The following is a 23,781-nucleotide window of genomic DNA, read 5'->3' on the forward strand; positions in this document are numbered from 1 at the left end:
AATTTCGGAAAAGCGTCCCCCGTTGGTGGATACAAAAGGTTTTAGGTACGACTGTACGGCAGAATGTGGCACTTACATATTGCCGGTGCATCGCATATGTGCGCACGTGAATATGCGATGGCTGGCAAAATGGCCGACTTATAACTCATAAAGTCGCTCGGTCGCTTTGCCGGGAGTGTGCTATGGTATATAAGAGCGTTTGTGTCGTGTATTGTACGCGCGCGCGTGTGTATGTGAGAGGACAGGGTAAACGAAGCGCTAGACAAGCTAGCTTAGCGAAAAGACGATCGATGGATGCCTTTGAGATGAGCGAGCGTCATCGTTTCCCGTTGCTTTTACACGTATACTCTACATGTATATATATATATATAAATATACATGTGCGAGGACGAGAGAGAGAGAGAGAGGAGTTTGGGACAGTCCGCCTACGTTCATTCCCCATATTCTCTCTATATTATATCTATAAATATATGTGTCTTTTATATATGAATCGGTCTGCCAACTCCATGGAGGATCGAGAGCACGGAAAATTCCCCCGGAACACACCACGCATAGTACCATATATATATATATATATATATATATATATGTAGTAATAGAGTTCCTTGAAGCATCGACGCGCGCGAGCGAGCGAGCGATTATTGAACTGAGACCTTGAATGAGACTCACCTTGACCAGTGGTCGGGTTGAGGAAGGTGGGTGGAAGCTGCCGGCTGACTGATTTTGCAAGCTCCCCGCTCAAGCCATAGATCGCCATGAGTTCTTGGATGGTCGACTCGGCGTACTCTCTCATACCATCGCCCTCGTACGTTTTCCTCTTCCTCCCCATCATCATCGTTGTCGTCGTCGTCGTCGTCGTCGTCGTCGTTCTCCTCCTCCTCCTCCTCCTCCTCCTCGCCCTCATCTCTCGATCCGCGTCACCGTCCTCCACCTCGCACTCGCCATCCCCCTCCAAGTCCCCGTCCTCCGCGTCACCCTCCCCCTCGCCGTCGCCCTCCCCCTCCTCCAAATCACCCTCGATCTCACCCTCGCAATCGCCATCGCCGTCGCCCTCACCCTCCATCGTCTCACCGTCATCGGCCTCCGCGTCCTCCGCCTCCTCAACCTCGTCAGCTTCGTCCTGCCGATGCCTCTCGTCGTCGAACGTCGCGTCCTGGTCCTCCAGTCTCCCATCCTGGTCCAGGCAACTCTCGCTCTTCGACGAGGAATCCGAGTTTGGACTCCTGGCCTGTTCACGAAACATCGTTTCGATAAATGCATGCATGGTTATAGCTACGAGATCCAAAGAGACGTATCGCGTGTATCAGGGTGCTTCGCTCAAAAAGGATATTTCTTCGTCTTAACGAGACTCTTCTTCGGGAGTCTGCGCTCGAAATAAGCAAAGAGAAACATTTAAAAGGATCCTCTCTCCAGTCACGCTTACACCTTTCCCATTCAAACGACACAGGATTTTAACAGACTATACAAATGGACAATTAATTTCCACATTTTATTAAAATCCTCTGTCGCTTAAATGAGAAACGGTACAACTATATATCCGCGGTGTCTGGCAAGAAATTTTTTGTTTACTCGAATCAGCCACGCGCAGATGAGTTTAATCGAAAGATCGAACGCGAAATAACAATAAAGTCTCGTGAGGAAGCAGCCCTCCGTAAGAAGAAGAAAAAAAAGAATGTCAAGAGAGAAACGGAATGCACATGGTTCGTACCTCGGTACCAGGTGAGTAGAGTTTATTACGAGTGGTCAGCTGGTGAAAGATGATTCTGTGCCTGAGGGAGTCGTTGCTATCGTCGTCATTGTCGGACGAGGCGGGTCTGGTAGCGACCGAGAGGTCCATGGGACTGGCTTCGTTATTGTTGAGCCTCTTGGACCGCTCGTCGTTGGGCAGCAGCATCATCGTCTTCCTCTGGTACTCCAAGACATCGTTCGACGACTTTGCATCCTCGATGACCTCGGCGTCGTCCTCGTCGTTCTCCGACTCGTCCGACACCTCGGCCATCCGGCTGCTTATCGGCTTAAAGTTCTTCCGCTTGTTCCTCGGCTTCTGGATGCTCGAGATTTGAAGCTTGGCCTGAGCCTCGTACTGCCCGTCACTTCCTTGCTCGGCGGCTGCGCTCCGTCGGCTCGTCGCGTAGTTGTACACCGAGTCGGAAAGCATCTCCGCTGTCATCGAGGAATAAATTAATGTTCCATCGCGATTATGATCGTAGAGTCGACGCGTGGATGCACGAAAATGTTAAGACCGAAACAAATAAGAGGGGGGGAGGGAGGGTTGAGGCGTATAAAAAATTTCCTCGAGTTTGCAAGACGCGTATATCATTATTATTATTCATTGTGTATCGCTGCCAAGTGCGCGCGAACGATCGTCGAGAAAGGATTGAAAATAAAGATTGGTCCCTCCCCCCACTGTCGGTGGCTGGCGTTAAATCAAACTGGTAGCGAGCGTTAAAGTCAGGAATGTGGTGAAACGAATGCCACATCCCCTGACGTCATAAGCAGAGCTGACACAAGACGAGAGTGCTTTATTGACGTGGCATGAGCCTAGGGGCATTAATGAAGCCATTTATCGAGCATCGGAGAAAAAATGTGTGCGTCTTACTGGGGCCATACGGGCTGGTTACGGCGGACATCTCGAACGGCTCGAACCTCGCGGGAATTCAGCTCTCTTCAATGCATCCTGCAACAGAAAACGGAAGAAAAAGGAGATGAGAGACTTTTCTCACGCTGCATCGATGCGAATTTGTTCCGCTGTGAAAAATGAGCCTGCTCGGTGTCGTTAAGCCATTATTAACAGCCTCTCCCACCTATGCGTGTATATATATATATACACACACGCGTAAAAAAGCCACGGGGACTCGACGATAACAACGTTTTTCGCCTCTTTCCTCGTCGTTTCGCCAGTCGAGAACAATACACAGAGCGTGTTTATTAATCGCTAATCGAGGCAATTATCTCGAACCATAATTGTCCTCGACTCGCCGAATGGAATTTCATCCCGTATGAAAAATGGCAAACTCTCTCCTATGCCTCGATATATTACCGGCTCGATGCGAACCTTGGCAATTGACAGATATACGTCCGAGTAATATATCATTAGCATTAAAGGTTTAAACCGTGCGCGCGATATATAGCACATGCACCGTACGTAGTATATATACGTACGTGCAACACCCGTCTGGTGTCAGCGGATTCGTGATATAGCCGTCGCGAGCGCGCATGCTGTCACTTGTCCTCGTGATATACGAGGATTTCCGTTGGAGAGAGAGAGAGAGAATGAGAATGAGTAGGAGAGGGAGAGGGGGGCTAAGGGGGGGGGGGGGGGGTGGGAGGGAGGGAGTAGAAACCACCGAGTGATATATTTCCAGACAGGTGTGTACGCTGCAACAGCAGTTCGCTAACCTGTCGAATAATCGACTAGCCAATGCTATCGCTAATAATCGACCTTAGTCTCGCGTTGGTGCGTCGTGCCTCTTTTATTTTTATCGCTATCGTATAATAGTGGTAAAGCGAAAGAGTCGAAAACGCGAAGCAACAGTTTATTATTATTTTCCTCGATTTTAACAAGCATCGATGTTGCTATTATATATAATCGATATTTCTCTGTGCATCGTAGATCGTTTCTTCTTGGTCAATTATTTTAAAGTTTTGTTTTTTTCACGTAATATTTCTCGTTGGAATAATTCTTTATCGATCAATTTTGCTCGTTATTGTAATAAAAATGTTTTTCTTTATATCGACTGTATTATATTTTCAGAGTGTAGGTGTTAAGCGAGGGTGGATGAAAAGCGTGAAAAAAAATTCGCCAAGTTGTCAAACAATCGAATAGCACTGGTATCGCTAATAATCAGCGTTTTATTGTTATATATCAATTGTTTCTCGTTAGTATTTATTGTTGGTAAAGGAGAAAGAGAGTGAAATGTGCGAAGCAGCAGTTGGGTAATTGCTGTAAATATTCGAGTTGCACCGAAATTGCTAAAAATCAACGTTCCCCTCCTTATATCGTATACATATATATATATATATACGTGTATTATTAGATTGTCTCTCTTATCGTTATTAGGTAGTTATAATGGTGGGAAAGCGAAGGAGAGGGAAGAGCGCGATATCGATCGTTGAAATTGAAGAATTTCAAAGTGGGACCGAGTGTGATTGGCTAATGGCGTTTGGAGGGTTCACGTGACCAGGTGGAATGGAACTCTTTTCGTGGACTATACAGAAGGGATGATTAACATCTGTTACAATAGCTGTAGCGCGAACGTGCCGCCCTATTTTACCCCACCATCGGCGTAACGGGGCGGACCTTGAATATATTATCACCCTTCCGAACGTGTACGCTCGATCGGTACTCACTCGATCGTCCATACTCGCGCCATCGTCCCTCCACGCACTCTCAAATTTATACTTGTACCAATTCTCTGTAGGAGAGGACGATACTCGTGCACCGACCTCGACTATTTCAAAGAATTTTTCACAATTTAAACAATTAAGATAAACTCTATATTTTAAATCGAAATTTTTTTTAACGCAATTTGAAAGAGTGAAAAGTCGAATTAAAGTAGAGAATCGAGGATTGCTAGGTGAATAAGAATAACGAGGATGTCGAGGATGCTGAGGGGGAGAGGCAAGGGTGATTCGTGAGAGCAAAGCACTCGACATAACTCGGCGCTGATGCCAGCCGATGGAAACAAAAAAGGCCAGAGACGTAACGCGTTGGTTCGTCAAACACTTGAATGTAATGTTGCCAGGTCTCCGGAGAGAGAGAGAGAGAGAGAGAGAGAGAGAGAGAGAGAGAGAGGGAGTAAAAAAAACAAGAAATAGACCACGCAGAGTGGAGTGGCTGCTGGAATACCAGAAGATTATTCAAATTCAGCGAGGACGGCTTAAAATATATTATTTATCGCGGCTGATGCGTAAGAGAAATCGATATTTCTGAACTGGAGGTCTGCGCCACGACACTGGACTCGATACTCTCGAGTCTCTCTCTCTCTCTCAAAGCGCGAATAATCTTCTCTCCGTAAAACCGCGCGAGCCAAAGAATCGTGCAATATTTTGGGGAAAAACTTTCGCAGGAAGCGCCTCCTCTCCACTTTCAGGGAAGTTGTGTTGCTGATTCTCGCTCGGCTCGGTGTGGGTGTACGTGTGCATGTACGGTGGTCTCTCTTCTGGAAAAAGGTTTGGTGGGAGGGAGGGGGGAGGAGAGAGTGTGTTCATAAGATATGGTGTGAAACACGAGAGGCCGAGATTAAAGAATGAAAAACATAGAATTCTGAGAAGCGGTTGAAGTCATAATATTCGTAATTTCAAGCAGCGAAGCCCGTGGCGAAGCGCTTCTGCGTCGTTGAAATTAATGCGAGCGGAAATAAAATTCTCTCGAGTCGAGAGGAGGAGAGGAGTACATATATATATATATATACCGTTTAATGGGCAAACAAGTTTAATCGTCGAGTGTAAAGAGAAGGGGGCGCGAGAAAAATCTCGTCCTTTTAATTGCCGGATATTTCGGCATTTTCTCCGGCTTTCTCGTACTCGACTCATCGCACGCACCCATATGTGTGTGTGTGTGTATTCCTCCTACACATTCGATGGCTGGCTAACGTTCATATATAATATACCTACCGCAGTCGACGATCGGTTCGAGGAAAGTCCTAAGGATGCTGCTGCTTTTGAGATAATTACTCTGCCCCAACGCTATATATATATATAATATAATACATGAAGAGAGAGGCGCGCGTACGTACAAAGACACTGTTCGTTTAACGGTGCACGACGCGGTGATGCGTGTAAACAAAGCCGATCCTCGACGGAAGCCAGACGTGTTTGTTTCTAATATTTGGATTTCGCGTATACAAATACATTGTACACATAGAGAGCCGTCGAGGTTTAAGGATCGTTAACACGTGGCGAGCGCGGGATGTGTGCCAATTCCGTCTCGAATCTCCTTAGATACCGCGACAACGAGAACCACGATATTTTCCACGCCGAGAGAGAGAGAGAGAGAGAGAGAGAGAGAGAGAGGAGAGATCGATGATTTTTCCGGATGATCGAGCATCCATTAAGACGATTTAGCGCATTTCGCGAAACGAGCCTTTTACTCGACTCGCATTAGAGCCGATCTTGCATGCTCGAGCCTAACTACCGTAACCGTGTCCAGGTCTAAATAGTTGGTGTTACGCTAAGTAGCCCTAACCAGATTAGTAAGTCGTTGCATGCTCTATTTTTAACGGCGCGCCGACATTCGCTCGTAGCGCGCGGTTTACGTGGAACCGAGCGAGCGAGCGAGCGAGCACCGATACGCCATGCAAGAAGAAGAAAAGAATGAAGAGCCAGCACAAAGTGAGACCGAAACCATCAGGCCAAACATGTTCCTTCACTGAAATTTCCACGAATTTCTTATCTCGCTCCAACGCGATATCCTCCCTATCTGCACTGCACTTTAATATTATGCATTTCTGTATAAGTGCGCCGAGCACATACACACACACACACGCGCGCGCTTGTAGAGAGAGTACGAGGGAGAAACAAAAGAATTTTCTCGATACGTGCTATTTATGTGCAGGCGATGGCAGTGTATTGGAGAAATTCTGCGAGGATAGTGCGTGTTATCCAACGAATGGAGATTTTCACAGTTTGACGGATATTGAAACGTGAAAAGGAGATAGGGGGGGGGAGGGGGGAGAACACGTGCGACGAGCGCAGGAAACGAGATTTCGAAAATCCGTTATTTAAATAAGGAGCGAGGGCTGTAGCCAGGACGAGGCGTCCGTGGCTGAATGATTTTATAAAATTAATAGTAAAGGGTAGGCAGAGTTCTCTTTCGCTATTATGAGCGTATGCAAATACGAGGAGGGGGGCACCGACGCACTAGGAAAAGGGGAGAATCGCGCAGCTTGGCATGCATTAAAAACTTTCGAGATTTATAGCGGCCTGGACTGGTCTCGCTCTGCCTCTCCATTCGGGGTGGCTTCTGCGCTAAAAAGGGGGCGCACTCTTTTCCCCTGTCCCTTGCCATCCCTTCCCCATATTGCCCTTAAAACGAGAGAGGGGATGGGGTGGTTATACCAAATACCACGTCCTCCATTTTTCCGCCATTCAAAAACCAATTTTTCATTCAATTTCACGATTCGCTCGCGCTTCACCGGAAAAGCTCCATCTCTCTCTCTCTCTCTCTCTCTCTCTCTCTCCATTGTCCTCTTTAAAGGACGACAGCAGCAAATAATAATTCTCGCAAACTTAATCCGATTGGCACAGTTTCCTCACAATCGACGCACGTTCGTTAAGAGAATATACATACACACACATATATATATATATATATAGAGAGAGAGAGAGAGAGAGGGAGAGGGCTAAAATCTAATCTGGTTTGGAGTCTCCCCGGTTTCGGGTTGGTTTCGGGGTTGCGTTGAAAGGACCGCGCGCGCTTGTCCACATAATGCAACGCGCCAGCCAGTATAACGAGCGCAGAATGCCTGCTGGCAAACATCATGCATATCATTATTCTTTATATACATATACGTAGGATTATCATTATTTCGAGGCTAGGGTGTCAAGTTTTCCTCGTCTATCGATCTACCAATCGATTAACCGTAGTGGAAACTTTGTACAATAATATTCTTGTTTTTCAATTGGAGCCAAGATGAAATACGAGGGAGGAGTGGGCGTTTATAGTTGTTTTTCTTTTCTTTTTTTTTTTTTTTTTTTTTTCTCGCAGCTGATGGAAGAAAGCGAGCATTGAGGGAGAGAGAGAGAGAGAGAGCGTGTATGGTGGCGTAAAAAGGGGGCCTCGCTGTTGCTGCTGCTGCTGGAAGCGCCAATCACTCTCCTCCTCCTAAGTGTAACGTTTGCAGGCCGACTCTAATTGACGTTCGAGGGCGATGTGTGTGTGTGTGTGTGTGTGTGTGTATGGAAAAGCCTCGCTACGACGGCTTTGCGCTAACTCGAATGAGTCGCGCGCGGGCCAACAACGCGGCTTGCAAAGAAATTTCCTCCTTTGCTCTCTGATCGATATATATATATATATATATATATATGTAGGAGGCCTGACAAATTCTACAAATCGATTAAAAACGAGAGAAAGCAAGAGTGTTCGCGATTGATTTGGATCGGCTTTCCACGGCCGGCTGTTGGCTCGTTCCCCGTGGTACAAATGGTCTACCTGCACGACTGATCGTTTCACTGCCATAAACGTTCACTCATGCCAGTTGTTCGCATCGCTCCTCTCCTTCGTCCAGCATTCTTCATCCTTTGTTGCACGCGAGAATCTTAAATATCAATGAGATACATCGTAAATCCTTGATAAAGCAAACCAGTCCGACATTTACGGAGAACTCTCCGCGCCGGCGAGTTCTATAGATATTTCGTCTCTGTATGTGTGTGTGTATGTGTAGCGAGGGAGTTTTGATAATTTAATGAAGAATCTTGGCAATTTAATTGCGGATGCTGCTGTTTGCTGGTTGGATCGGAGCAAAGTTGGAGAGTAATTTTCACGAGAGAGGGAAAGAGTGGGGGGGGGGGGGGGGGAGGTTGTATGTCGGATGGTCACGAAGGGGCTGCTGGTAGTGGGTTTATAGAGGTATTGGGTCCCGGGGAGACACTGTGCGGAGAGAACGGTGGCAGGTCACGTTCATGGTCCCGAAGAACGCTTGGATGTTAATGAGGCTCGATTAATCATTACGAAAACTGACTCCCATCTCGCTGAATCTCGCTTTGTGGGTGTTCGAAGCTCGTAATCGGCTTAAAGCTTTGCTCGACCCTGTATCGTGTGTCAACTGGACTAGGAAGACGACGACGACGACGAAGAGGAAGAAGAATGGAGGTTAGGTTAGAGCAATGTGTATAGCTATCTATATGCCATTTGCGAATGGTATAGGTATGCGCGATCGTTATTGCTGCTGGCTTCTGGTGGTTGCTGGCTCGAGGGCCCCGTTTCCAGCATGCGACCCATACCTCTTAATCCAGATTGAAAATATGTAAATAAATCCAGTCGCGGCTATACCGGAGGATGGCCACTCTGTATTCCCTGTCGAAAAAGTATTTTAATAGAAACGATTCATCATTCCGCGGGGGCCCGTACGGATGGGCCTTTTTTTCCCCTCCACTCCACTCGACTCTTCCTCTCTGGTTGTGCTTCGCTGTGCTTCCTCCGTTTCTTATTTTTCCTCTTCGCTCTCTCGGAGCCCTATATCCCTCCGGCGTGGCGTCCCTTTACTCCGCTCCGCACAGCGCGAGTCATCCCTTTGTCCAAAAGTCGCAAGCCACTCGAATTTTACAGAGTTTCGCAGAATTTCATCTCCACGATTCCAAACATCCCGACTCGATTTCTTATTTATTCGTCCCTTTGGCAGCGCGCGCTCGCGAGATAGCATCGCCCGTACTTGGTCGTCCTTCTCTCGATTTCGCAGAATTTTCCGTCTTGCATAGGCAAAAATTCCCCGTATCCCTCGGCGCCGCTGAAACGTTATAGCCGCCAGAGATCGTTCTGCTTTCCAAAGTGGATTTTTCTCAGTCGAGATAACTCACACGCGTCGGCCCAGATTTCGTAGAAGCTCGCAGCTAAATTTTGCTGCTTCGTCCTTTCTTCTCTCTCTCTCTCTCTCTCTCTCTCTCTCACTCTGCCTACCACGCAGAGTCTCCTCGCCCTCTTCTTTTTTCACGTCTGCGGAATCCCGATCCCGTATTTTCATGTTAATGATCCGCACAAGGGATTTTGCCACTATTTTATTTCATCGTCCACGCGCGACATCGTTATATATATAGGTATATATATTGCCAAATAAACCGATGGACACCGCTATAGGAGCAGCTGACTCAAATGGAAAACAATTTGAGACTTTATCTCGAGAGACTGGATGGCCCAGGGTAGAATATCCTTTAATTCTCGTGCCAATGTCGATGGTGTAGAGTGGCAACCTGATGGCCGCTGCAAGAAGAAGAAGCTAGAAGCCCTATATCCCTCTCAATTAGGTCATTGCTCACGCAGCACACACGTATACACACAAAATCTCCCTTCTCACACTCTTTTCTCACAGTCGTATTGATTAATTCCAGTAATAAGACGCCGAAAGCCAATGGTATATATATATATATATATATATATATGCGAGTCCAAAACAGTTTTTCTTTTCCTTTTTACCGCTACTTTTTTTTCTTCTTGTTTATCCCCCCCTCTGCCCAAAGACCATAAAGGAACGAAGGAGAATTATCTGTAGGACGCTATATATATATATATATATAGGAGGTGCCATTACCGTGGTCCATTTGAATTTTCAGCTGGTGTAATAAGGACTAATACCAGACAAATGAAGCGGGCGGGCAGTCGGGCGGGATCGCGCGCGAGATCGCCAGGGGGGTCAGGAGAGTAACCGAGAGTGCGAGAAGAGGGGGTGGGGGAGAGAGAGAGAGAGAGAGAGAGAGAGGAACCGAAGAAAGGAGAGGAGAAGCCAGTGATTAATGGAGTCTCTCCGGATAAGATCTCCGATGGAATTCCCGTGGCTTTTATATTGGATTTCTTTTAAATTCGTTACTTTATCCGGCACTATGTTAATAGCAGGCCGATATGAGAGCTCGCGGTTAAGAGGAGTTCATTTATCATTGGCTAGCCGCTGTTTTTCTGTTTTTCTCTCGCACCCGCCGCGTGGAATGTTCCCTCGACGCACCACCGCGTAAAATCCCCTCCATCGCAGCCACACCACACTCGATATCGCAGCTGCGTTTCGCGAGTGGCCAAATTTCCAACAATTTTCCTAACATTCCACAGCCCCCCCCCCCCTCTTCCATCTACACACTCCGTAATATATCGAAAATCGAGCACCGATCCACTCCGTTGGATCGCGAATAAATCGCACGTTTCGCTCGTATCCAAATTTCCAGCAATTTTCCCGGAGCGCCAAAGTGCCGTGATTTAATCTCATCCGTCTCTCTCTCTCTCTCTCTCTCTCGGTGTCTCCCCCCCTTGCTCCCCTCTCCACTCGACCGATCGTCCCCTCCCAACACGCACACACTTATTTGATTGACCGCTTGACGCACGAGGCCGCTAAAGCCTTTATTCCGGCTGGAAAAAAAATCTCCGCGGCCATCATTAGTTAGCATTCATGACTACGCGTCATTGGAATCATAAATTCAAATGCTAAAACGAATTTTAATGAAAATTCCAATCTTCCTCTATTTCTTCCATACATCGACTTTCGCCGAGCCTGTGTCTGTGCTTTTTTTTCTCTTTTCTCTCCCTCCAGCCTTTTTTGCACCAAAGATCCGGGAATCGCGAATAAGTGTACAGTGTGTGTGTGTGAGAGAGAGAGAGAGAGAATATAACGCCCGTACTATATTATTCTCGTTGAGTGTTGGCCGGGTTGGGAGTAGAGGCTCTTTAGCTTCTCTCGCTGGATTAACAGCTTGACGCGTACACGTGTTCCGGCGTGCTTTTCCCGATCGAGAACGCGCCGCGGCCCGCTCCACCTCGCCGAGGTGATGATGAACGGTCTCCCATCGCACTCACTCCCATCGCTCCCCCCTAACCCTCTCTCTCCATACACTCTTGTTTCCCCAACAACACATCCCAGTCCTCGTACCACTTCCGGTAGTAACACGCGACCCTACACACACAACGATATTTCAATTTTCGCGATAAATCCGTGCAAGAAAATCATCTATATATATTAGGGTGGTCATTAAAAAAAAAAAAAAAAAATTGCGGATCCTTAAAAAACACTAGTATTTGATGAGAAAGTACAGTGGTTGAAACCTGTGGCCTGAACAAATGATAGAAACACGTGCCTCATTGCGATCAAATATAATTTTCGAAGAATTTTACAGTTTTTCGCAGATAACTCATTAAATATTCGATTCTATGAAAAGATGCATATAACCTTTTCTCTGAAGAATTAAATTCTACATAATAAAGGTTCTATACATTTTTCTTCTAGAATGCATACTAATCGAGATATTCCTGAAAAATCGATCCTCTTTTTATACACATTATATTGACATATGCTCATATGAGTAGTTATTTTCAGTTTACCGTACAATTAACATATTTGATTAAATAAAGAGAAATAAAATGTGTAACTACAGCGAAATAAGAATAACTACTCATATGAGCATATGTCAATATAATGTGTAGGATCGATTTTTCAGCAATATCTCCATTAGTATGCATTCTAGAAGAAAAATGTATAGAACCTTTATTGTGTAGAATTTAATTCTTCAGAGAAAAGGTTATATGCATCTTTTCATAGAATCGAATATTTAATGAGTTATCTGCGAAAAACTGTAAAATTCTTCGAAAATTATATTTGATCGCATTGAGGCACGTGTTTCCATCATTTATCAGGTCACAGGTTTCAACCACTGTACTTTCTCATGAAATACTAGTGGTTTTTGGGGATCCGTCAAAAAATTTGTTTTTAACGACCACCCTAATATATATATATATATATATATAAATAATAATAATATTGATGACACAGCGCAAGTTGTGGATAAATGTCGCGAAAAAGGAGATTTTTGGTAGGACGCTCGAGGCTCGAGAATAAATAATGAATATTCGCACGTGCCTTCTCCTGTGTTATTCATAAGAATAAGGCAGGCAGGCAGGCAGCGGCGATAATTTATTTCCACGGCGTTCCCCATAAACGTGCCCCACCTTCGCAATCCACATTTTCGTTATCGAGCCTTTTTCGCCTGGCATTGTTCGAAGCTAGATCGCCATTTTCGGTATATCGAGTGCTCGAGCGACTGCCGCGTGCGCGACTATCCGTGATTATTAATCGAACGATTTCAGTGGTAAAGTAGCAACGGCTCGTCTCTGTCGGCCGGACGCGAGCGCGCGACGAGCACGAGCGAATAACGCGTCAACCTTTTTCTAGCGGGGAAACGTGGTCACGCGCCAACCACCCGGCGAAAATCTCAATGAGCACCTGGCATCCGGTCTTCGAATTTTTATTACCTATCGTGCAAACGCCGAACAATTTTATTCCCCGCTCCTATATACTTTGCTCATATCGCATTTCGATATACGAGTGACTCTCTCTCTCTTTGCGAGCCGAAAAAATTCCAACGATTCTCTCCGGGTGCAGGTATAAATACGAGGGATGAGGAGAACGAGTGCTGGCCGGCCTAACCCAGTTCCCGAGGGTGACAAGCAGCTTAGATGGATCGCCGGAATCAAGCGAGAAAACGACGATCCTTTTCGTGCTCTGTTATTCCAGAGAGCCTCTCCCCGCGCTCGCGAACGCTGACTTTGACCGATAGCCAGCAGTCCTCGCTTTCTTTACCCGTTATCTTAACGCACCTGGAAAGCCAACAATTAACGAGCGTATACATAGGTGTATATAATAGCTATATATATAGTTTGTGGATGGAACCGAGGGACGTTGAGAAAATGTCTACGACGAAATTCAGATCCTTTTTCTCCACACCAAACTGTCCATCAAAACCCTTCCCCACTCTCTTAATAACTCTACGAGGACGGTCCGCACTATCGTAAATACGTGCATGAAATGTCTATAGTGTATATATATATATATATAAACGAGGGAGAGAATTGAACGTTACGCGGGTATAAGGCTATATAGAGTGCAGGAGCGAAGAAAAATTCAACGTCCTGGAAAACCAGTTTTCATCTTGTCGCCTAGCTGTTTTTTTTCACGTTGTTTCTTTTTGCTTCTCGTATACAGGTCGGCTTAAGCCCGTGAGCCGCTGCCGCTGCCGCTCGCTTATCTACGCGACTCGTGGCGTTAATTGTTCGATACACAGCCACCCACGCCCGGAAGTCGACTTCCTTGTCTAATCTCCCGATGGAATTTAGTCCCTTAAATAATATGATGATAATGAGTGGAATATTACGTATATAAGTATATAACGATTGTAAGAAGCTTTGCAGCTGCCACTGGCCTCTGCATATAGATATAAAATGCGCAAGAGGGGGGTGGGGAGGGGATCGAATATATTCAGTTGGGTTTTTCGTCCGTTGCGACTTCGTAGGTCGATCGCGAAACGCCGTATGTATGTAGAAGAAGAGGAATCTCGCTTATCAGGGTCTCTCTCGATTTACCCGTATACCGGGTAAAATCGCGTTGGGTTTGATGCAAGGTGCGAGTGTGTGCGTGCCCGGTTTGTCTGGAAAGGGGAAGGCGCGCGGAGGGAGTAATGGTAATGGCGCGCAACTAGGCCACGCCAAGAGTTCGGGTGTGGCCGCGTCTCGCATTGTTTCGGAAATTACGAGATATTCCCCTCTAATATTCTCGCGCGAATAATAATACACCCAAGCGGAAAAGCAGCGATCGGCCTTTTTGCACGGATTCGACAAAAATTCGCCCACGATCGGTCGTTCTCGTCGTCGTCGATTTCTCGAAAGCGGAAATTCATCGGTAAAAAGAGAAATGCTGACGCAACAGGGTCGTCGACTCGGCATCGCTATTGTTTAAAGCCCGCGACCAATAATTATTTTGCATGCGCGCTTATTCATTATTATTCCTTCCCGCTCGTTCCTCGAAGGGGCCTCGCGCGCGCACGCACGCACACACGCGCGCGCGCGCGCGCGCCTGGGACACAAAGAAGAATAGGGGGGGGGGGAGGGGGGGGGGAGAGAATTCTGCGGTTCGGGAAAGAGTGAATGAACGACGCGGCGTCGCGCGACTCGACTCGCCGCGGCAGCGGAAGTTCGTGTTTACAAACGAATTGCGCACGCTTTCGCGACCGCTGTGGCTTTTAATAACAGCATGAATGAAGTTTCCTCGAGAAATCCACATTTTTCCATCGGTCGCTGCTTACGCACGATTGCGACAACTCGCTGATCGATCGCTCGCGAAAATTGGCCAATTCTTCGGCGAAAACGTGCGAATCTCGCGGAAACGTTGCTCCAACGGTATCGCTGCTTGTGCCGATAATTGAATAATTTCACGATCCACGGAGAATCGAGCGTCGCGTACGCTTTTCGATCCGGTGAAACATTCTCAATCTCTCCCTGCACCGGTCACGTATATAAATCCTGCACGACTTTTTCCACTCGCTGTATATGTATATATATATATATACTTTGTCCGCGGAAGGTTTCTTGCCGGGACTCGCGACTCGAGAAGAACCGATCGAAGAAATCTGTATTGGCTGGAGAGGGAGGGGGGTGGGGGGGGGGGGGGTGCCCAAGTATCGAGTCCGGACAATTGCCAAGCCGAAAATCCCAACGACTTTTTCAAACGTGGCAATTTACGACAAAACCCGATCAATCGGTGCATGCTTCCCATTGAAATTCAGATGTTGCAAGTTTTTCGCTGCTCTCTCCTATTACCGTATATACAACATATATATATATATGTATATCCTATACGTACTCACGAGCATACGATAAAGCGAAACCGTAAGAATGAGATTCTTCCAGAAACCCGAAGGAATAATCAGTGGTTGTATGGAATAAAATTTGTAAAAAAAAACCTATATAGATATATATATATATATATACATGTAGCTAGAATATAGTTATGGAGAAAATGAGAGAAGAATCGAACGGACGTGGACACGCTTTACAGCTTAGAGGAGAAAATCCAGTTTTGGTTTGACTCGCCCGATCAGCTGATACGCGGTCTATATAGTTGCAGCATTCTTCTCGGGGAGTGTCTTTGCGTGCACACGCGCATATACATACATACATACATATATATATATATAGATAACTGTCGGTGGTAAAACTGGATCGTGTAGGTGAACCCGATCCTAGCGGCCCGTCGTCGTTGCACGTTGTGCACCTTTGTATGTATAAAAGCAGGCTGGAAAGGCGAGACGAGAGGCTGGAAAATTGCGAGGAAGGATCTCGAGAAGAAAATGGAAGAAGGAAAGTTTGCAAGATTTAGAGCGTCTGTGGGAAAGTCTGATAGACGATCCTTCAGGAAGTTGTTGAGACGAGGAAGTGTCGCGACCGGTTCTCCCTCCCTTTCCTCTACTCAATATATATATATATATATACAGTCGTACCAAGACGCTCACGCTCGGATTTCGATCGTTCGCGCGCGACCGTTATTCAAGAATTAATTCATAATTAGAGCGGCCCACCTATGGGGAAGCCTAACCCACATTCCAGACGCCAGCTGTCCTCGCGCGAGTCTCCTCTTTCCAGCTTTTCCCTCCTCTTTCTACTCTTCTTCGCTTCTACTATCACCCCACCCCTCTTATATTACACATAGTACACGAGTGCGTCGTCACTATGGGTCCTCGGTAAAATTTTCACAATTTCGACACAGTAGGAAGATACTCGTGCTTTGATTCGTGCGTTTGCAAAATGTTTCTTCTGCTGGAGCCTGTATACGCATATATACCTATAAATACTATATTACAGTATACTCCCTCGTAAAACTCGAATGAAAAGAAGGAAGAGACGGAACATTTTTCTGCTTGGTGGGAACCGGTGGTTAATGTCGATTCCCGTCGATAATTAAAATCGATAATTATCCCGCGTTAATAACCGGTCGTTATCGTACTCGCATTATTTCTTCGAGTCCATATAGTAGATCTTGTTGCATGGGTCCGTTGCTCAAAGCTACGAGAGAGCCCAGGGAATATAATAGAGAGAGAGAGAGAGAGAGAGAGAGAGAGAGGGAGATTGGCCTTCGGGTCCGTCCAGCCAGAGCCGTTTGCCGAAAGCCCAACGCGAAACCCCTCCCTGAAAAACGAGACTTTGGTGAGCCGCGAGCAGAAGAAGCAGAGTCACCGATTTAAATTAAAACCCGGAACACCCGCGAGAGAATCTTATCGAGCTATATATATATATATACATACGTGGAATTGATTAAGGATCGGCAAAAAAGATGTTAATTTAATATAAAACTCTCGCGTGCTCTATATATATATATATAAATACGATAAGAGGGAGTAGCTGAACGCGCTTGTTGAAAGAAAGAAAGGGGGGCGCGAGGTACTGTTCGTAATGGTTATCAGTGTTCGAAGGACTGAGAGAAAGAAAGAATAAAAGTCTAAGGGCAAAACCGTAATGGAGTATCGTCGCTCTATGAATAGTTATGGCCCGCTCCCCGCATAAATTAGACCGCGGGAATTAATGGCTAATTCTCGAGCGGCTCTTCAATTATCTACCTACCTACCAACCTGTATATATAGCGTGTGTATATGTGTGTAGCGGAATTTCGCAATGCAAAAGTCGATGCATATATGCAACGCATCTACAATCTTTGCCTCCCAATAAACTGATTAAATCAACGCTAGTACACGCATAGTTGCCGCATTTTTTTCAACATTTTACTATTTAATTTCACGGTAGTCTTCGAGGAGAGGGGAGAGAGACGTGCACCAGGAGGCGTGGGTCGCTCTCGTCGTCGTGGTGGTGCGACCGTGAAACGATGGGTGAAAAAATGCTGAAAGAGTGGAGAATTTCAAATGGCAAATGGCAAATGACAAATGACGGGTGGTGCGCTTGTTCGCTCGAGTCTATTCTTCACGCGTCTCCCCCCCCCCCCCCCCCCCCCCCCCCACCCCCCATCACCCGAGGACTCTCAGCCTGGAGCGCAGGACTCGCTAGGAAACTCGCGGCTCTCGACGATCGACTCGGAACTCGATTGCAACGTTGACAGACGATATACGTCAAAAGTTCCCGCTCGAGAGAGCTAAATTTCGCAAATCCTTTCAATTCGATCTGTGTATCATATATATATATATATATATAGGTGCGTGCGCGTGTGTGTGTTAAGGCGTACGATGAAAGGCACACGCCGGTATTTAATTAAAATTCAAGGGAACGCCAGGCAGAAGGCGCTAATTAAAAGGCCAACTGTGCCGAGAGGGAACCACTTGTTGTTGCTGAAAACGCAAAAGTCCAATCTTATGGTTTCTCTCGCGGAGCAGCTAGAGCAGAACGTATACATATATACGACCCGTACGCACACAAGCGCATCTATAGAATATATCCGAGCGTGTACGTAAGAGAATAAACGCGTGTCATTTGTCATTCGACATTCTTCCATCTTCAGTCTTTAATTATTCGTCCATTGTGAGTGCTTCACGAGCTTAGCCGAAGGCAAAGAGTCGAGAGCGAGCGAGCGAGCGAGGGCGAGGGCGAGGGGACTAGAAGAAGAAGAAGAGGAGGAGGAGGAGGAAGAAAGGGTAGTGGCTGTGTAGTAGTAGTGGACTCTGGGAGAGGGTAAGGTGGGAGAGAGAAAATCACGCGTTCGTCATAAGAGGAATTCCTTTGCCAATTCTGGCCTCTCTAACCAAAAGGGGGAAGGTGGTGAGGAGGGGGGCTGGTAGGGATCGACGCGAGAACCCACTGCTCCCTCCCTCCTCCTCATCCACTTTCTGGCCCACAGACCCCGTGCTTTTTTACTGGTTTATGGGATTTTTTTCACGCGGACCGCCGAGTCGTACATCAGAGCGCTGACTATTTTTTTCCCCTCTCCTCCTCTCCTCCTCCGCCTCCTCCTCCTCCTTCGGAACCTTTCTCCGCTCCTGCCTCTCCTCGCGTCGAGAAACGCCAAGGAGGAGAGGAAAAAAAAGAAGAAGAAAAACAAAGGGAAAAAGGAGGAATAGCAACCGCCATAAAAACAACTTAAAGTATTAAAAACTTTCAAGCTTTTACTGCCGCGGGCCCCTGACGGCTGCTGCGCGATGATCGACGTTTAATTAAAGTATTTCTACCGGACAGAGACATTATTTTCGACAGCCGCCGAACGTTTTTGTCATTTTTACTCCCAAACTCATCGTGCCACAGGGGGGAGACGCCGGATTTTCTCGGAATATGCGGATTAAGACGGTTGATTTTTTTCCACGTATCTTGTTGCTCGCCAAAAGGGATTTATCTATGTATATAAGACTCTTTCCGACTACCCTTTTTCTTCTCTCTCTCTCTCTCTCTCATCCTTCCACTATACGTCCGTACGAATGATTTATTAAAGAATTCGGCGAAGGAGGGGGGGGGGGGGGGGTGGGACAATTTGGTTTATTGGACAAAATTTAGGGATTTGTGCAAATAAAGCAGATCCAGATAAGGATCTTCGTTGAATAGGAATATGTGAGAGAAAGAGAGAGAGAGAGAGAGAGGAAAAAAGAGAAGTAGGAGGAGGGAGAAGGTGCACGGCGAGCAAAGTCGAGAACGAGAGAGAGGGAGAGGATGGGCAGCAGAGCGGCAGGCAGCAGGCAACATCGTAAAATTATCGTACTTTAATAAAACGTGTCGTGCAAAACGCGAGGATAACGAGAAAATATAGGGTTCGAAGGACTCGTGAAATTTATAGAGCGATCGGGACCGGGGCCAGTTTTTGGGCCCCAACCGGAGAATAAATCAGCCGAGTATCGGCTATCGAACTCTCTGCTTAAAAATCTTCAAAATCGTTTTCACCACACAATAGCTCTGCTTTTATGTTTCCGGGAGATTTATTGCAAAAAAATTATAGCGAGTTATTTATGCGGATTTATAAATCTCGCCAAATAGAGTGCGAGTAAGAGAGAGAGAGAGAAAGAGAGAGAGAGAACGAGTATAACGTCTCCTTCATTAGAATTTGTTTTTTTAAGTAAACTTGTTTGCTCTTCCGTACATGTAAATTTTATAATTTCGCGAAAAGCTTGTATGACAAAGATTGCTGTAATCAAGCAGTGTTGAAACCTCTCTCTCTTTCTCTCTCTGGAAACATATATATATATTTATTTATATATAGAGAGAGAGAGAGGGAGAGGGAGAGATTGTTACAATGCAAACAAAAGAGAAGAGAGATAACTCCAGTTTGGTAGCTGGTGCGCCTTGTAAATTCCAGATTCTTTAATCTGGGCAAACGAACTCCGCCCTCTCCTCCCTGTCCTCCTCGTTGGTGAACGGGCCGACAGCATGTATAGCGTGTATACGTTATGCATGCTACGTGTGTAAGAAGCGAGCGAGCGCAGGAAGAAGGAGAAAGAGAGAGAGAGAGAGAGAAAACGTGGGCCCCCGCAGTAAATCTCGCGGACAAACAATCATAATTTTCGAAGAGCTAACAAAAAGCAAGAGACTCTTTAAAGGGAGCCGATGCCAGGCAACATGAAATGCGGCCGCCTCCGCGCCTCCAATTGTTTCGAGCTTTTCTTACTCTCCGACGTTCGCCCCCTCCCCTTCCTCTCACCCCGCACACCCAACGACCATCCCCCTGTACCTCAAACAAACCCTCCTCCCCCCCCCCGCCCGCACTCCTCTCTCTACACCCTATACACCGAACATCCTTTAACCTTTTCGCACAATTATTATATACTCTCTCCCCGCAATTTCCCGATGATCCACCCACCTCCATCCTCCTCTCGATCAAAACCAACCCCTCTCTCTCTCTCTCTCTCTCTCTCTCTCTCTCTCTCTCTCTCTCTCTCTCTCTCTCTCTCTCTCCTCCCAATTATATACATATGCACACGCCCAACAATCGCGAATAGGTAATAAGCGTATTCCGCGCGGTAGCTCAGGTACGTGCACGATCTCATCGACGCGTTTACCATATAACAGAGTGCATGGCAGAGCGAGTGCACGGAACGAGAAGAAATAGCCATTTGGCACGGTCACCCAGCACAGTTTTCCCCTCTTCGGTTTTCTCATCCAATCGTGGCGAACGTTAAGAACGATACCATAGGCTAAATTTGTCGGGAAATATTGAAAATTGCACCAGCTTGCCAACTTCTTACTCGTACGCGATTCGAACCCGACGTATACAGCCTTTCCAAGCATTCTCTCCTTCGATGATATATATATGTATATGCGTGTGGTCGGGACTTTCGAGAGATTTACCTGCTTTATCGGATTCTCTATTCCTGTCTCCTTCGCGCAACACTCCTACGCTAGATTCCACCATAGTCAACGTAAGAAAGTCAACAACACTTGACTTTAATCACCAAGAAGAAGAATTTTAACGGTCATTTATCTCGCAGCGGACGTGGTGAGATGTTAATCCTTTCAGTTCACGCATAGAGGAACACCCACCCACAACAGTCAGCTTTTCCGCGATCGATCACTCACACCTTACATGCGCACCAGTTTCATTCTTCTCGTCGAATCACATTCTTGATTTTTTGACACTTTGCAGAATTACCCGATGAACAAACATTCTTCCTCCTCTTGTCACTGTTATATCGCTAAACTGCCAATGTATGGATTCCTTCCTGACTCTCTCTCTCTCTCTCTCACTCCAGGTACATGCAGGAAGCGAGGATGTTGGATCATTCACTGGTGGTGGTGGCGGTGGTTCCCTTCCGTGGAAGCCTCGATTGATAAGAGGAACGACATTGACCAGGAACGTTTTTCGTACTCGCGAACTTTGCGCTCCAGGCTCTCGCGACGATGGAGAACGCGAGGCTAGTGTAAAGCGAAACTCGCAGCGGTTCCCCGGGGATGATGACACAACGACGACGATCCGCGAGTTCTCCCGAGAAACTCCGGGACCGGCGTGTTTGCCGGGGGTGGGGCCCCTATCTCCCGATCCAGCTTGGAGTGGGGTCTCTCTCTCTCTCTTTGCCAGGTGTGGAGGGGGGGGGGGGGGGGGGGGGGAGCTTCGCTCGTCTCGCGAGTCCCGTCAACCGCTGCCTCTCCTCCTTCCTACACCACCCCCTTATCGTCGTGTGGTCGTCGTCGTCGAGACTCTTCGAAAGAGAGGAAAAAAATGAAAGGAAAACTAACGAGTGTCCGCGCCGACAAAGGCAGGCAGCGCGCGATCGAAACGACCAGCGAGCAATATTAGAGAGTAGAATGCGCGTGGCTCGACTGGCGCGAGATGACTGAACCCGAGCAAGGAGTAAACTGGTGGGACCATTACCCCCTCCGGTCCCGTCCTCCGCTCCCCCACCACTCCCAACAGCCAGCCAAGCCACGCCCACTTTCCTTCTACACAGGTCGCGTATCTCGCGCCTTCTCCGACATTCGCCCGAATTCTACCAAAAATCATTCGGCAAACGCGCTTCCGAGATATATAGCGTGCTCTCTCCCTGGATCCGTAGGAAAATAATTATTGCGCGAGCGCGGTTGGTTTGAAGAGGGGAGGGAGGAGGGAGGGGGAAGCAATATAGAGGGAGAATAAAAAAGCGAGTAGAAGGAGAGCTCCCTTTCGGTTGCTTTTTTAATCGGCTGGAGGCTAGAAGGAGAGAAGCAGCGCGCACCAGGGTAAGTACATACTACACCGTGCGCTTTACCCCTACCAGCAGCGAGTCTTGGAGCCGCGAGCGCTCTCGGGGCCGACCCCACTTGGCTGATGGGCCGATGAGCGACCGCCCATCCCAACTCCCGTCCCGCCCCTCTCCCTCTCGCTCGATCGTTCGCCAAGAAGAAGGTATAGCGCGCGAGCGCCAGCGAGCCTTTCTTCTCTTCCTCGGCAAAAGACGCTGGTGCTGTGTGGCAAGGACGAGGACTCGTCGTCCGAAGACTTTTTAGCGGTGTCCTTCGCCACCAACCGCGCGCCAAGGAGGGGGGAGGGAGGAAGGGGTTGTGGCTTCCACTCGACAAGTACAGGTTCGGCTGGGTTGGATAGCGCGGCGCTGGGTGGGGCTGACCACCACGTGCTGCTGCTACTGCGCCGCTCTAATACCGGCCCCGCGCGCGCTTCTCCGTTCCTCCGACGATCCATCCTTCGCGTTGACTGTGGAAGCAACCTGTACTCTCGCGGGACTCTCTCCTGTCTGCCACCCGCCAATTGATTTCACCTGACGGAATGTGCGTAATATATACATACATATATAGTGTACATAGGGTATGGGGAAGGCAGGCGATCTACCGGGAGAAGAACGTCTCTCTCTCGCGACTCGAACTACCGATTAAACTCGGGCGCTTCGCTGCACCATTTTTACGTGAAAGCGGCGGAGGGTTGATCACTGGCTGCGCGGAAAGTCTCGGAGGGTGGAGGGGCGGGTCAATCGCGTAGGGCGGCGAGGGGCGGCCTTGCCAAATGCGCGCGACAGGACACACCCTCCTGCGGGAGTCACCCTCGCAAAATTCACCAAAGCCCTTGGCGCGTTTGACATTGGACTTTCGAGGGCGCATGCGCGCCACGTGGATCTAACCCGTCTAACACATAACCTCTTCCAATTCCAAGATTGATGCTTCCGAGGCAATTTACGTTGTGCGGGTAGCGCGGAGAACTCTGGGATTAAGAATGATTAAAGATGAAAAGGCTCGTAAATGGAGTAGGTCTGATTCACGTGGACGATACTGGTCCATCATGTGAGAACACGTCGGCCGAGTCATTGTGAGAAAGCTGAACAATGACTTGTCAAGTGATTGTGATGGGAATAAATGCCCATTAAATGTGTACATTATACTATATAACTATGTGTATATGCATATTAGCATGCAGTGACGGGAGTAATACGCGCCTGTATAATACGAATTCGGTCCTCTATATATATATATATATATATATGTGTGTGTGTGTGTGTGTGTGTATACACTAAGCACATTATAGCCCGAGTTTCATTACAGGTATATATCGCGAGGCTATACATATACAAGAGAGAGAGAGAGAGAGAGAAGGAAACCCTTTGCTTTGGCAAAAAGTAGAATGTGGGAAAAAATGGCGATCCGTTATGTGGCTAATGGGAAAGGGTTGATCGAGGGAGAGCAAATAGGTCGCAATGGGGGCTCTTAACCTTTTCCTCTCTCTCTCTAGCCTCCACCTAGGTTTTTTGTCAAGCTCGGTTCAAAGTATCGCGTTTCCCCAGGTTTTGCGTAATAAGCCGGTGCCTACCCGATGGCGATATCAAACCTTTCCCGAAAAAGGGTTTTAACCCATCCTGGCAGGGCCAGTGTGAGAAAAGCATTAGGGCACCCTTGGATAACGGGCCCTGAGAATAAGGGTG

The 23,781-nt window shown here is 47.3% G+C and overlaps 1 protein-coding gene across 2 annotated transcripts in view; it reads right to left on the minus strand.

The window, feature by feature from the left end:
* LOC136782134 (zinc finger protein castor homolog 1-like) overlaps nt 1-21,690 on the minus strand; it is a 56,220-nt gene extending 34,530 nt beyond the window's left edge. The window contains exons 1-5 of one of the 2 annotated variants that reach the window (XM_066741328.1): nt 20,729-21,690; nt 2,600-2,677; nt 1,709-2,163; nt 1,097-1,228; nt 654-817 (exon numbers count right to left, since the gene is read on the minus strand). In XM_066741328.1, coding sequence (XP_066597425.1) covers nt 654-817; nt 1,097-1,228; nt 1,709-2,163; nt 2,600-2,630 — 782 coding nt within the window. In that variant the 5' untranslated portion in view covers nt 2,631-2,677; nt 20,729-21,690. Of the gene's footprint in view, nt 1-653; nt 912-1,096; nt 1,229-1,708; nt 2,164-2,599; nt 2,678-20,728 lie in introns of those variants that run through there. The other variant, XM_066741329.1, reaches the window with a different exon arrangement.
* Between the last annotated feature and the right edge of the window lie 2,091 nt (nt 21,691-23,781).

The sequence above is a fragment of the Prorops nasuta genome, unplaced genomic scaffold (assembly GCF_024137725.1).
Source record: "Prorops nasuta isolate Cenicafe-Biocafe unplaced genomic scaffold, Cenicafe_Pnas_1.2 PNAS00025, whole genome shotgun sequence".
Classification (NCBI taxonomy): domain Eukaryota; kingdom Metazoa; phylum Arthropoda; class Insecta; order Hymenoptera; family Bethylidae; genus Prorops; species Prorops nasuta.